The sequence below is a fragment of the Schistocerca piceifrons genome, chromosome X (genome assembly GCF_021461385.2).
Source record: "Schistocerca piceifrons isolate TAMUIC-IGC-003096 chromosome X, iqSchPice1.1, whole genome shotgun sequence".
In the NCBI taxonomy this organism is placed as follows: domain Eukaryota; kingdom Metazoa; phylum Arthropoda; class Insecta; order Orthoptera; family Acrididae; genus Schistocerca; species Schistocerca piceifrons.
Genome location: NC_060149.1, coordinates 846,761,840 through 846,775,975, shown reverse-complemented (window position 1 = coordinate 846,775,975; position 14,136 = coordinate 846,761,840). Strand labels below are relative to the sequence as shown.

General features: G+C 39.3%; 1 protein-coding gene across 1 annotated transcript in view; it reads right to left on the bottom strand.

The window, feature by feature from the left end:
* Positions 1-2,538: 2,538 nt before the first annotated feature.
* The window catches only part of LOC124722074, a 38,632-nt gene continuing 27,034 nt past the window's right edge, over positions 2,539-14,136 (bottom strand). The window contains exon 3 of the mRNA XM_047247272.1: positions 2,539-4,517. Coding sequence (XP_047103228.1) covers positions 4,305-4,517 — 213 coding nt within the window. The 3' untranslated portion in view covers positions 2,539-4,304. The remainder of the gene's footprint in view (positions 4,518-14,136) is intronic.

The window sequence follows — 14,136 nt, the reverse complement described above, 5'->3', positions numbered from 1 at the left end:
AGTGGGCTGCATTCGGACCCTGTTAGGCCAATTGAGGAGCTACTTGAGTGAGAAGTAGCGCCACTGGTCGCGAAAAATGACAACGACCGGGAGAGCGGACTGTTAACAGCATGACACTCCGTATCCGCATCCGGAGACCCCTTAGGGCTGAGGATAACACGGCGACCGGTCAGTCCTTTGGGCCTTCAAGTCTTGTTCTGACAGTGTTTGTTTTTTATGAAGCTCTCTTTATTTTAAGAAACGTTCTAGCTTGCCTATTGAAGTAAAGTGGGTATTTCCCATACCTCTTATCCTTTTTCCACACATAGAGGTCCAAATTATATCGCATAAATCTCTGGATACTTAAAACCTTGTACTTACTGCTCAGATAGTCTGCTATCTTTTCCTTGTCATACTTACTTCCTAATTATGTTTACCTATCACTTAATATCCCTTTTCACACCTGCCGTAACTGAAATGAAATAATCGTATGGTATTATTGGCTATGTATCTGGGGTTGTTCCGCCACTTGGTGCAAATCTTTCTATTTGACGCCAATGTGGCGATTTAAGCGACGATGAAGATGAGGTAAAACGATGAAAACAACACGAACACCTAGTCCCCGAGCGGTGAAAATCTGCCCATCGGCGGGAATCGAACCAGCGATCTAGAGGCAGTGAAGTCAACCACTAGAACACGACCTGTGTACGTCTGTGGTAAATGAGACAATAACAGCCTTATGGTCACTGATTTCCTCCAAAACAGCAATTCTGTCGAAAAGTTCGTGTCTGTTAGTTGCTAGGAGATCGAAGACTGTTCAAGGTTTTGTTCAGAAAATATGTTAACATCGATCTTACACGAGTTTCAGTTTCAGGCACCTATTCGCATGGCGTCATTCTCCAACTAGATTGTTCACAATTTGAAATCTTCCCTAATTACCATAACTTATTGAAATTTTTCATTACAGATGCCGAAGCAAGCAGTCTTCAGAAGAGGCCGATTACATGCTGCCTTGTTTCAGAAATTATAATAATCTGAAATGAAACAAGAGGCAGTGCAAGGCCAAGTTCTGTTACAGTCACCACCAAAGTCTTAAACACAATAATGTTTGGGATAGAAAACTGCTGTAAGCTATTCAACTTTCACTGATGTAGCTTATTATTCTCTTTTGTTTGAAGGTTAATGCCCCTCCTCATGGTACCATCCAGCTTTGTGAACATCAGTCTTTTATCGAGAATTCGAGATTATGTCAGTTACAATCATGACCTCAGGTATTCGTTCTTAAACATATGCATGTAGTGAGTCGTTGTCATACGTTGCTATTTCTAATACATGTACAAAAAAAAGCAAGTGAATGCTGTATGGTAGTTCCCCATGAACAATAAATGACACTGTCAAGTTGCTAGTACTCGTATAAATAAAGTAGACCAAAAAAACTATGTTTGTGAAATTCAGACCCTGCTTAGAAAAAAGAGAAACACAGCCTTTTCACTATAGTTGGAGTGTACACTAACTTTTAATTAAAGTAGTTCTTGAAGTTGCTCTTAAGATCAGTTTTCAGTCATTTGATGTTATTTTATTTTTATTGTAATTTTAATTGTATTTTAGTCTTATCCTTTTTCACAAATATTTCTTTAGTAGATATGTGTTTCTAGTAAGGGTCTATCACTTTAAGAAAATGTAGTGTTTTCAGGTGTGGCTAACAGATATTCTTGCAAATAAATTTGTCATTGCAGAGTTCTCATGTATGTTGCACAATAATACTTGAATGTATGTTATGGAGCAATTATTTAGAAGAAACATATTTCATTTCTGTGTGCAAACAGATGTACAATATTTCTGTCCAAGATCTAAGTGCTTCTATAGTCCTTATCAGTTGTTTGAACTCACTTGGATACATTCAGCATAAGAATTTTGCAACAGTGTTCTTTTCATTAAAAAAATAAATATTTGTAGGACCATCAATGGAAGAAAAGAACTTATTACTATGATATAGAAAGTTTTACAGTGTGAATGGCCAGTGTGAATGTTTCTTCAAAGTCTTAATAGTGCACATGTGAAACTATTACATGGGTGTAATAAAATACATCTCACCAATCAATTATTCAGTCGCTGAATGACTCGAATTGTGTCTTTGGATGGGATGTTTTGTGGTCAGATTTACTAAATAACTTTGCTTCAATAATTACACTTACTAAATTAGCATAAAAGCTGGTAATAATGCCAATCTATTCAAAAATTACTATTCATAAGATGGAACAAAAGGTTTTCATTGTTCAGTAGAATAATAACAGTAAGTTGTGATTTGTTCAATAAGGAAAAACTTTTTAGAAAAGGAGTGGGTGATTGAGTAATGACTGTACGTGGTAGAAGAATTGTTAGAAAAGAGTAACCCAAAAATTTGCATCACAGTTGTAATGTTGAAGTCAATACGACAGAACAGGTTTAAGTGAGAATCTGAAATAGGTTTTGAACTGAAATGGAGTACTAAGGTGGTAAATGAACTATTAGCATTCTGTGCACATGAGACACTTGTGTACAAAATGATACAAACTGAACTTTATTACCAGAATGTTTACATTTATTTCAAAATTCAATTGTTTTACAAAAGTGAAAAAGTGTACAGTTCTGAAAGACATTGGTAGCAACAGAGTGTAGGTCAGAGAACACAAGTGCTCTCTCCCATACATTTGCCTTAATTTTTTATACTTCCTATGTTACGACATGCAAATATAACCTATGATATATTCATCAGATTATAGAAATATGTAATCACAGTGACACTTTGATAAGCGAAGGTTTCTCTGAAGCCACAGATCCAATTGACAGACTGTCCATCAACCTGCAACAGCAGTGAAACCTACCAACTGTTAGTTTGTTTAAAAAATGGTAAGCTATTTACAAGCCACACATTTGACAAAACAGGTCTAACAGCAGAGAACGCTCAGACATAGCGTCGCAAATGGTACTGTTACAACTTTTACAATTGTTTCCAGTAACTGGCACCACGGTGTCACAAGTACTTAGTAAATAAGTTACAATCTTTGCAGGATTTACTGGTGACAATTTCATATGAGTTACCAAATCTGTAAGGTAAATGGTGGATAAAGGTAGATGGAAAAGATTAAAGAAACGAAGAGAAGAGGAAAGTTGTTTGCAAAAACAATTTTGGATGAGGTCTGGATAATGTGGCACAAATATTTCAATAAATTAGTTAAAGGCTATTAATTTGTGTATTCCAAAATGAAAATAGTCCTGTCAGTATGAAATGGAGCTCTATGTACTGTGCTTACAACTTTTATAGATAACATAATGGTGAAGGAATATGTTTTCTTCAGCAACAAAATTTACATAGGACATCTAGTGTAGAACATAATGTCTTGCTGCCTCACACAACAGTACCTGTACGTGCAGTTTCAAAACCTTGATTACACATAAAGTACTCTCTCACTGAATTGTCTATATACAATAATTAGAGCAATGGAATTTGAAGAAATGAACTGCATAGCTTAAAATACGACGAAATTCCTCTGAGATTTCATGTCTGCCCTCTGCTGTGACGTGTTACTCCGAGGTCAACTTACAAAAGAGAAGACTATCTCTCACACAAAAATATAAGTTACAAACTAGCGGAGCTGCAATGCTTTGGGATACTGCTACAACGTCACCCATTGTACACGCAGCTATGTCTACAACTACGCGTAAGAGATCATATGAAAACTCTAAAAAAAGGTATTGGAACCTTTTTGCACAATTAAAAAAATACACAATAATTATTCAGTTTTACATTAGGAATGTTCCACAACACAATATACAATGTTCCATTTACGTAATCGAACAGATTTACTTGCGATTTATTATATATATTTATATACTTTTATATACGGTCATAACCCATAATTACAATAGAGTTGCAAAACAAAACGTATCTAAGCACTAAAAAGAAATCTGTCCTACAGCTAAGCGATAAGTAGACATGTAAACACACACTGTAATCAAAAAAATTACGATTTATGTAAGCAATGCACTGAATGCAAGAAGTGATAATTGTATAAAATTCGGAGCACATTTAACCACTTCTCAAAACTATCGTGAGATTCAGTACACGACCCGTAAAGCTTAACCTAAGGAGATCACTGGGAATTACAGATACAAATCGAACGAATAGTTCTCTAATACAGATACGTGAAACAAACAAGTAATCACTGAAACTGTCTCAGGGAGACACGTTAGGAGATCATCTCCACTCATAACGATAAGAACTAAAATGAAATGAGACTTAGAAAGTAGAACTTAAAGACTAGAGTGGTGGCCCGCAGCGCGGCTCATCGTGAGCAGATGATGCGCCAGCCCACGTAGAGTGCGATGACGGTCCAGCACACGGGGCGGCCGTACTGTGGGGGGACCAGGCGCCCCAGCAGCGAGGCGCCGCCCACGCTCACACCCCCCCCACCCCCGCCGCCCATGCTGCTGCCGCCGGACAGACCGCCGCTGACCACTGCTGACGGCTCACGCGTCTTCTCAGCCTCCTGCTGCAGCTGCAACACACAGAAAGAGTCGCCGCTATAACACAGATGCTTCTAATACAAACAGAAACAGGTGGTTTTGAGGAATAGCTTCCTCCCAGTCTCTCAAAACAGACATTCTTCTCGTTTCTTTTACAAAATCATGTTTCCGCGAATCTTTGTCAGTATCAGTTGGTTCTTACTTTGGTCAGATACCGTTAAATTTTGAAATACATGAATGATAACGTTGGTGATAATAAATTAGTCCGAAACATTTAACTTTTTAGAACTACGATTATCTGTTTTGCATTAATTACTACATTTTTTGCATTGTAGAACAATAATTAATTTTTGTTGAGGAGATTACCATTCACGATTACTTCGTAGATTTGGAAAGTGGGCGAAAAACCTCAATCACTATATCTGTATGAGAGAATATAGTAAATGCTTACAGCTTCTGTTGATGTTATATACTTCATACACATGCACCTCCTATGCAAACGTCTTATATAGTACCTTTACCACTTCGTTTTCTCGTGACAGACATGTGTATGAAGGGCATAAAATAGACCAAAACCGTAAGTAGCTTCTGTAGAGTAACATTAGTACAAATTTCTTGAAACAATTTATGTTACTCTAGATGGCTGGCTAACCAGTCAAAAGTAATGAATGTTCTATAAATCAAATAACATAGTAACTGTGGTGGAAAGAAAAAAAAACAACAGTAGCAATAAAATGTAACAGCCAAATTTTTCATTATTGTCGTTAGAGTTAGGATATTATGAAATCTATAGACATATAATAAACAGTACACATTCAGTTCCAGATTTTGGAAAACAGGAATTAGTCTTGTATCTTTTACAATAATATGTTTCATCGATTGTTTGTTATTATCAGTCTTACATACCTCTAAATTTTAAATTTCTATACTCTATCTACCTGAGAGGCAGACCACACCAAAAGGTGATCAGAAACATATAAGCTAAGCAGAAGCAACCACAACCGACATGCGAATTTGAAGATAAAAGTGCAAGGCACGACAGCAGACTTGAAAGGGAAAACACACTGTAAAGGCGTAGGTACAGCAAAAAACAAAGCAGAAAACAAAGACTAACTTACAGAAACAAGATATTTCTTGAAATTATTTACAGCATTTATTAATCACGGAAATGATTGAGATGTATTCTAAAAGATCAGTTTGAGAGGTATAATCAGCTTGCGAAATAACATTTTGTTGTTACGTATTTAAAGAAAAGTCTTGGGAATCCATATAAATACGGTGAGTGCAATGTATTAGTGTTATGAACTGAGATTGGATTAGTCCTATACCAGGAAACTTTTATAACGCAGTCTTCATTAAAACGTACCAGTAGTTGTGCTATCCTCGTCTAACAACATAATAATTACTCTCCCAAAGCCTCCAACCGTTGCATCATACTACACGTTGATCTTAATAATGACATAGCTGTGAATGAATCAAGCCAGTTTATCTTCAGTTTGAACTGAAAACATTGGAAAAAAGTGTAGAAAGGAGAAAAAAATGGAAACTCACAGAAGGAATGAGAATCGAATGGTCTGAAAACGTTATCAGTTATTTTAGTTGTTAACGTAATGAGTAGTTATTCTCTTCACAATACTTTCTTGCAACGAACTGTGTGCAAAAATCTTTTGTTCGCTTTTTAAGTAAAAGAGCGAAAGTATGCTACGTACTGACCGTGTGTACGCAGTAAAAGTAATTGTTTGACTACGTCAGCACCTCATACTGCTACTTGGTGGCGAACAGAGAACCTGTGTGACAAAATCAAGAAATCCTGTCGATGGAGATGGCACAGTGGTTAGCACATTGGACTCGCATTCGGGAGGACGACGGTTCAAACCAGCGTCCGGCCATCATGATTAAGGTTTTCCGTGATTCCCCTAAATCGCTTGAGGCAAATGCCGGGATGGTTCCTCTGGAAGGGCACGGCCGACTTCCTTCCCTATCCTTCCCTAATCCGATGGTACCGATGACCTCGCTGTTTGGTCTCCTCCCACAAAACAACCCAACTCAAAGTAGTCACAACAATTTAATCATCTTCCATATCCTTGCTGTCGTGTTATCACTTAATATTTGGTGGTAAAGCGAGACCGAATAGCGCAGACATAGAATATTTTCAAGAAAGAGATAAGTGATTTTCTGTTGAAGGCCTGACGATAGATCACAGACAATGCCTAGCTTGACCGGTGTAACCAGCCAGCACACCAGTGACAAACAATAGCGGTGATTACAAAACAGTTGAGTACTGTTAATGTAATTTCCGATATCACTCTTCCTTCGAAAAGTGGAGAGTATATAAAATACTACACATATTATATAGCCGCCAAATGTTGTAAAACATACAGAACAGAGAACTGTCGTAGTAGCGAGCACTGTTGTGAAATTTTTCACTACAGTCAGACGACCTTCCATGCAGCAGGTGGCTGTAAGTGGCGCAGTATCAGGCCGATAAGATACGATAGCAGCTGGCACATTACAGCTTGCACCTTCAACGAGGTTTCACATTTTTTATCTGAAAAAGAACTCTTCTCTTCGTATCAGCTGCCCCAAATATTATACAGTTCTAGATAGAAATAATAATTAAAATGTAATCGAATGAAAATAAAATGTGTCATCAGAGCAAAGGTTCCCTTTGGTTTGAGAGTTTGATCAGATATTAAAAATTTATCATTAGTGTCATGCAGATAGTATGTAAAAATCGAATACTGCAAACTCCTATCACACCAATGATAACTTTATACAAGTCGGTACACTTTTTATCATGAAATGTCGTTATCAGTGCATGAAACACCATCGCATTTGCCAGTGAATCATTCAATAATCCACACGAGGAAATCTAAACACTGCGAAAATAGATTAGTTTCAAACTGAAACAAGTGTTGTGTATAGTTCCGGGCATTTTCTGTGTGGCAACCACGACGTTTATCAATTGAGGCGCAATATAATTTCTTAAGATTTCATCGTTAAATTGCACAAACTTTTGTGAAGATTCCATAATTACGTTCAAACCATCACACTTAGTGTTCGTCCGCTTTGAGACCCAACAATATGTGTCGGATCACCGTCACCACGGTAGTGCCTTATATATTTGTGACCATCACTTTAGGACGGTTGCAGTGGTACTCGACCGATAACTGTACAAATGGTTCAAATGGCTCTTAGCACTATGGGACTTAACATCTGAGGTCATCAGTCCCCTAGAACGTAGAACTACTTAAACCTAACTAACCTAAGGACATCACACACATCCATGCCCGAGGCAGGATTCGAACCTGCGACCGTAGCGGTAGCGCGGTTCCAGACTGTAGCGCCTAGAACCGCTTGGCCACTCTAGCCTTCGATAACTGTACATTTTGGCGATCAGAAAGCGGGGAGAAGTGTTCATGTTGCCATTGTAGCGTGACACGATAGCAATTTCAGTACGAGGGAATGAGATGCTATGACGTGCAAGTCATCATACAGTATATAGCAGACGGCGTCGACCCGTTGGCTCAATCAAGACCTCACTGTTCGGTATGTTACGGCAACGCTGTCAATATGCAGTCATGTCGCTCTGTCGTCTCACTGTGCAGGGCAGCAATCGCTCTTCTACACACTTTAGCTTCAGTGTCGTTCCACCACGTCACTGCTACAGCCCAAAATATCACAGCAATACAACCCTATCTCACAGAGATTCACCACTATTCCAAGTTTAAATTTACTCACATGCTGATATTACACCCTTTGCCATGGAAGAAGTATTTTGGCACTTGTTTAGAGGTTTCCACTACGCTTGGCGGCTTTTCGGTGACTGATCTTGGCGTAACAATGACTCTGACGGTCACACATACGGCCTGCCGCACTAACGCGTACGCAAGGTCTTTAGCACTCCCAGTGGCATATGCTAGCACAAACTGCTATACGGCCTACGAGTTTGGATTCATTTAGTACAGTCTTTCCGGTTGTTGCAATTTGTTCAAGCGTTAAAATGTTTCTCTCCTTTCGTTACAATCAACGAATGTCTACAGAAATAATGTAGGAGAATCAAAAGCCTGAAATGTATCGCCTATTGCAGGTTTATTTCCTGAGAGACAGCTCTGAGAAGAAGGCGTCGTCGCGTCTTTTATCTCGGCATGACAGATGGCCTGCCGACCGCACAATTTCCAGCCCGCGGCGAACCTGATTACGGTAGGCGGAAGGGGACCGTGGAAGCAAGAAGTCGTGCCTGGCTGGGAGTGTTTTATTTGAGAAGGAGCCAGCGTTTCGCGTAACGAGATAACCGCTCGGGGGAGCGCCGACAGCCCTATCTGGGCGTTGGCGCCTGTGGCGCGTACAACCCGTGTCGGTATCACGGCGGGCGGGCTGCCACCAAACCAGGCGCGCAGTCGAAATCCCACTAGTTCGAGCCTACATTTACAGTTGTACTGGCCTGCTTGTAGCAGACTGTGTGAATTTATGTATTCCATCTCTCTTGTACTGTGAATTCGAATATGGACTTGTGTCTACTAACACACGTTTCCTTTGACGGACGAGGCTCTTACTACAAATATTTGTGAAATACTGTAGTTAAGTCAAAAGCGCTACATTACATTTCTGAGCTACGGTTCTCGCATCACGAAGACAACGGTGCCCGCTACAAGTCCAGGAAGATGGAGAATTCCGCCGTTATACTACGACTAATTGTCAGGCTTTCAGACCAACAACCTAAGATAGCGAGTGGTCTGTTCTTGCAGCTATTATTCCGTTACGACCGGGTTGATAACCCTGGGGAATCTCCAAACCTCCTACGCCTTAAGCAAGTTTTATAACTGAGTTCTGTTTCCTTTCTTTCACCTCAATACCAATATGAATTTGTTTTACTTCCTCTTATTAGAGATTTTTATTTTTATAATCAACGCCAATACATTACTTACTTTCCTAATACCATGAACAACTGAATGAGTAACATGACTAAAAGGAATCTAAACGCTAATTGAGCCAGAAATATGTGCATATGTTACTCAAAACAGTCTGCAAATACAAGCAGTAGTAACTGACGGATGAAAGTCGTTCTCAGTTGTGGACACTTGATCACTGAGACGCTTGAGCATTAGTAATTCCAACACAGCTACGGGGAACTCACCAGAAATTTAAAAAAAAATCATTCATATGTGTGTCTACTCCGGATAGTGCAGTGACCTAGCACTCGAAGTTTCTGAAAGCATTCAGTACTAGAAGGAGCGAGAGACAAAGACAAGTGTTGTACCAGAAAAGCAGCTCCAGGAGCCACAATTCGATTCATAGTGCCCTACTTTGTACACACGGTGTCGTTCACAGGAATGCACTGAGTAAATGGTCTATGATATGAAAACCATACCATTGAGATGACTTGTTCATTATACCGTAACGGTTACTAGGAATAGCCTTCCAAGGGATTTTTTTCTCGCTGTCATTTGAATGGTGACGATATCTGTGATTACAAAGACAGACTTTTCTAAATCATAGAACTGTCCCTTAAGTAAGTTTCACAACAAAGCACAATTTCGGAAAGTATATGTCCGCGAAATGAGGAAAGGCAGTATGTTTCAATGGTTAAATTTAAATTAGTATAGTGGGATAGAGTGTTGTACATAGAGGAAGGTGTACCTAGGATCACGCGATGTTTTTTGGTCGATACTTAATTTAGTGCCCGACTTTAGAATTATACGAAACAACGCGCACTCGAGACCGCCATAAACAGTCTCTGCAGTTTTCTACATCTACACACCTACTGCCACCGTATGGCGAGTGGCGGAAGGTACCTTGTACAATTACAAGTCATTTCTTTTCCTGTTACACCAGCGAACAGAGCAAGGGAGAAACGACTGTCTATATGCCCCCGTATGACCTCTGATTTCTCTTATATTCGCGGTCCTTGTTGGAAGCAGTAGAATCGTTCTGCTGTCAGCTTCAGTTGCCGGTTCTCTAAATTTTGTCAATAGTATTCTACGAAAAGAACGTCGGCTACACTCCAGGGATTTCCATTTGAGCTTCCAAAGCATATCCATAATAATTGCCTGTTGTTTGGACCTACTGGTAATAACTCTATCAGACCACCTCAGATTTTCTTCGATGTCTTCCTTTAATCTAGCCTGATACAGATCTCAAACACTCGAGCAGCACTCAAGAATTGGTCGCACTAGCGTCCCATAAGCGGTATTCTTTACATATAAACCACACTTTCCTATAATTCTACCAACAAGCCGAAGTCGACCATTAGCCTTACCTACCAAATCCTAATATGCTCGTCGCATTTCATATTGCTTTGCAGTGTTACGCCCAGCTATTTAAACGACGTGACTGTGTAGCAGGACACTACTAATTCTGTGTCCCAACATTACGGGTTTGGTTTTGCTAGAAATTCTCATTAACTTATATTTTTCTACATTTGGAGCTAGTTGCCATTCATCACACTATCTAGAATTTTGTCTAAGTCGTCTTGTATCCTCCTACAGTCACTCAACTTAGACACCTTGCCGTACACAGCAAACAACCGTAAATAGCTACTCGCCCTATCCACCAAATGATTTCTATAGTTTTTGTTATTGTTCGACATGACGTTGTGTATTACGTAGTATTGCGTAGAATTTGTAAATATTTCGCTTCATTACATCCTAGGGCTGTATATCATATTAAAATAGTTTATTCTTCAGGTACAGGTGAGTAAAATGCTATATATTTTTAGAACTACTTTTATAACGTGTGGACAGCTAAGCTATACTTCTTCGGCCGTGCAGCATTCAGAGTTGGACACGTGATACTTCCAAATCAAATGAGTTTCTTTAATGTTTTAAGAACTCGTTTTTGACAATTCTTCCCCTTAATTTGATTTCACTTTCTGATTATAGGTGTGTAGTGGAGTATTAACGTGACAGATAGACTACTGAATACAATACTCACAAAACGTTCTCGATTCTAACGCATTTATGTTTCAGTCGAATATTTGTTTGTAGGTACATCATCATGTTGTATCTTGAATATGTCCTCATATTTAGAAAAAACCTTAATTTTCCGGAGTAATCTTTGTAATTCCAGAACGAGACTGCAGGACATAAAAATTGGATGCCATCATTTAAAAACAGAATACGAGAATTTTCTAAATTTCTATCACAGGGTAGGCTAGAGGCGAAAGTATGAGGTGTTCCAAGGAACTACACTCTCTCCTACTATGGCACAACATAGCAGGAAAATGAATAACAGAATGGAGCATCATTACACTGAAGATTTTCACTTAAACACTGTTTAAATCTAACATGGAATATTTTGAAACCAACTACGAGAAAGTTAAATGTGTTTCAGCGATTGGTAAAAACTGGTATCAAAAATTTCGAAATTGTTTTTGGGTCTATGAAGGTTAGTATTTTAAGAGGAGTATGTTCTTTTTGCCTGTATAGTGTTGGTTTGTACGAAACGATCTGAGAAGCAAAATAACGGGCGCACCCACTTGCAGGCGGTTGTCTATCAACGTAGTGGAATCCGTCACTAAATGATTCACTTTTAGATTACAAGACTGTACAACACTGTATTCGGTACACTGTATGGGACATAATCCCTCCAATTGACAGTTCACTGGCAATGGTGACGAAAAAAGTTAATGTCGCAATGTGGCCTTGCCATATATTAAGAAGACTTAGCGAAGTCGTATCATAAAATGCTTAGAGATGTCCGAGAACTGCAAGTCAGTTCAAGTAATCGGAGCGAAAAGTAAGAATATGATTCCGGGAACGAGATGTGAGAGGTTTATCCGAAGAGCGCGCTGGGTGCGGGACGCAGTGGCCGGGGTGATCCGATATAATGAATTGAGTGTCGGAAGTAATGGGATTGCCTACTGGACGGCATCTGTAGCCGGGCGTCCCCTCGCCAATGTCTCGCAGGATAACACGTTTTCCTCTAGTCCAATAATCAAATTAGACCCTCGGCACTGCAGGTCACTCAGCCGTGTAGCAGCGTGAACCCCACAGGGATGACACTTCGCTGAAGAAAATCTCTTGTCCTTGGGGACAATGCGTTTCATTCGATATATTATTACGTGTTTGTGCAATCATATTAATTGCGTAATAGTCCCAAATGAGAAAGACGAGAACATGCGTTACGAAGTCGATATGTTGGAATGTACTGGAACATCATATCTTCCGTTTCCCTGCACGAGTTGTAAGTTGTATTTAACGAGGTTGATTGTAATTTAGAATGACATTTATATACATTTCACTAAGTATCTCAGAGCTACGATCGTACAACAACGGACTGATGATACGCCTTAGAAAAAACGAACTGTACAAAGTATTTCATTTCGTGACCAGACTGTCCAAGGAATCACGAACCCTGCTGCAAGTCAGTACTAGTATCACTTTAAATACAAACTCAGGCATTTTATTTCACTGTCTACTTAGAAAAATTGTTTGGCAATCAATGGCAAATCTTCTGTATAACGACTTATTTATACTGTTTATGACACTCTTGCGAAAATTTTTGTGTGCTTAGGGACGTACCATTTCTTCTTGGTAACCCGTTACTCGAATAAATCTTAAGAGTTCCAACAGGTTAAAACGTGTCACTTCACACAATACGATGCATAACAGATTAACTATAACCTGTGATACATGTTTTAGCTCCTTGCACAGTGTTGCTCATACACTTTGTGTTGGTAACGCTTCCAGCAAAATACAGGGTGATTCAAAAAGAATACCACAACTTTAAAAATGTGTATTTAATGAAAGAAACATAATATAACCTTCTGTTATACATCATTACAAAGAGTATTTAAAAAGGTTTTTTTTCACTCAAAAACAAGTTCAGAGATGTTCAATATGGCCCCCTCCAGACACACGACCAATATCAACCCGATACTCCAACTCGTTCCACACTCGCTGTAGCATATCAGGCGTAACAGTTTGGATAGCTGCTGTTATTTCTCGTTTCAAATCATCAATGGTGGCTGGGAGAGGTGGCCGAAACACCATATCCTTAACATACCCCCATAATAAAAAATCGCAGGGGGTAAGATCAGGGCTTCTTGGAGGCCAGTGATGAAGTGCTCTGTCACGGGCTGCCTGGCGACCGATCCATTGCCTCGGGTAGTTGACGTTCAGGTAGTTACGGACAGATAAGTGCCAATGTGGTGGCGCTCCATCCTGCTGAAATATGAATTGTTGTGCTTCTTGTTCGAGCTGAGGGAACAGCCAATTCTCTAACATCTCCAGATACTGTAGTCCAGTTACAGTAGCACCTTCGAAGAAAAAGGGACCAAAAACTTTATTGGCTGAAATGGCGAACAAATGTACAACGAAATGAAACTTTATAGCTCCCTTAATTCGCCGACAGATAGTGCTTAGCTCTGCCTTTTGTTGTTGCAGAGTTTTAAATTCCTAAAGTTGTGGTATTCATTTTGAATCACCCTGTATTTTTGCAGAACACAATCATAAAATATTAAAAAAAAAATTTATGATTTCGTTACAATTTTTTGCCGACCTGTGATCAGTTAAAACAGTGGTGGTACAACTGAAGCCTAATCAAAAATTACCGTAATGATGGACGATCTTAATCTATGTACTCGTGCGATGTAAACTGTTTTGGATGTCTGACGTGGTTAAAATGCGCTTGTTTAGGAGAATGCTAGTC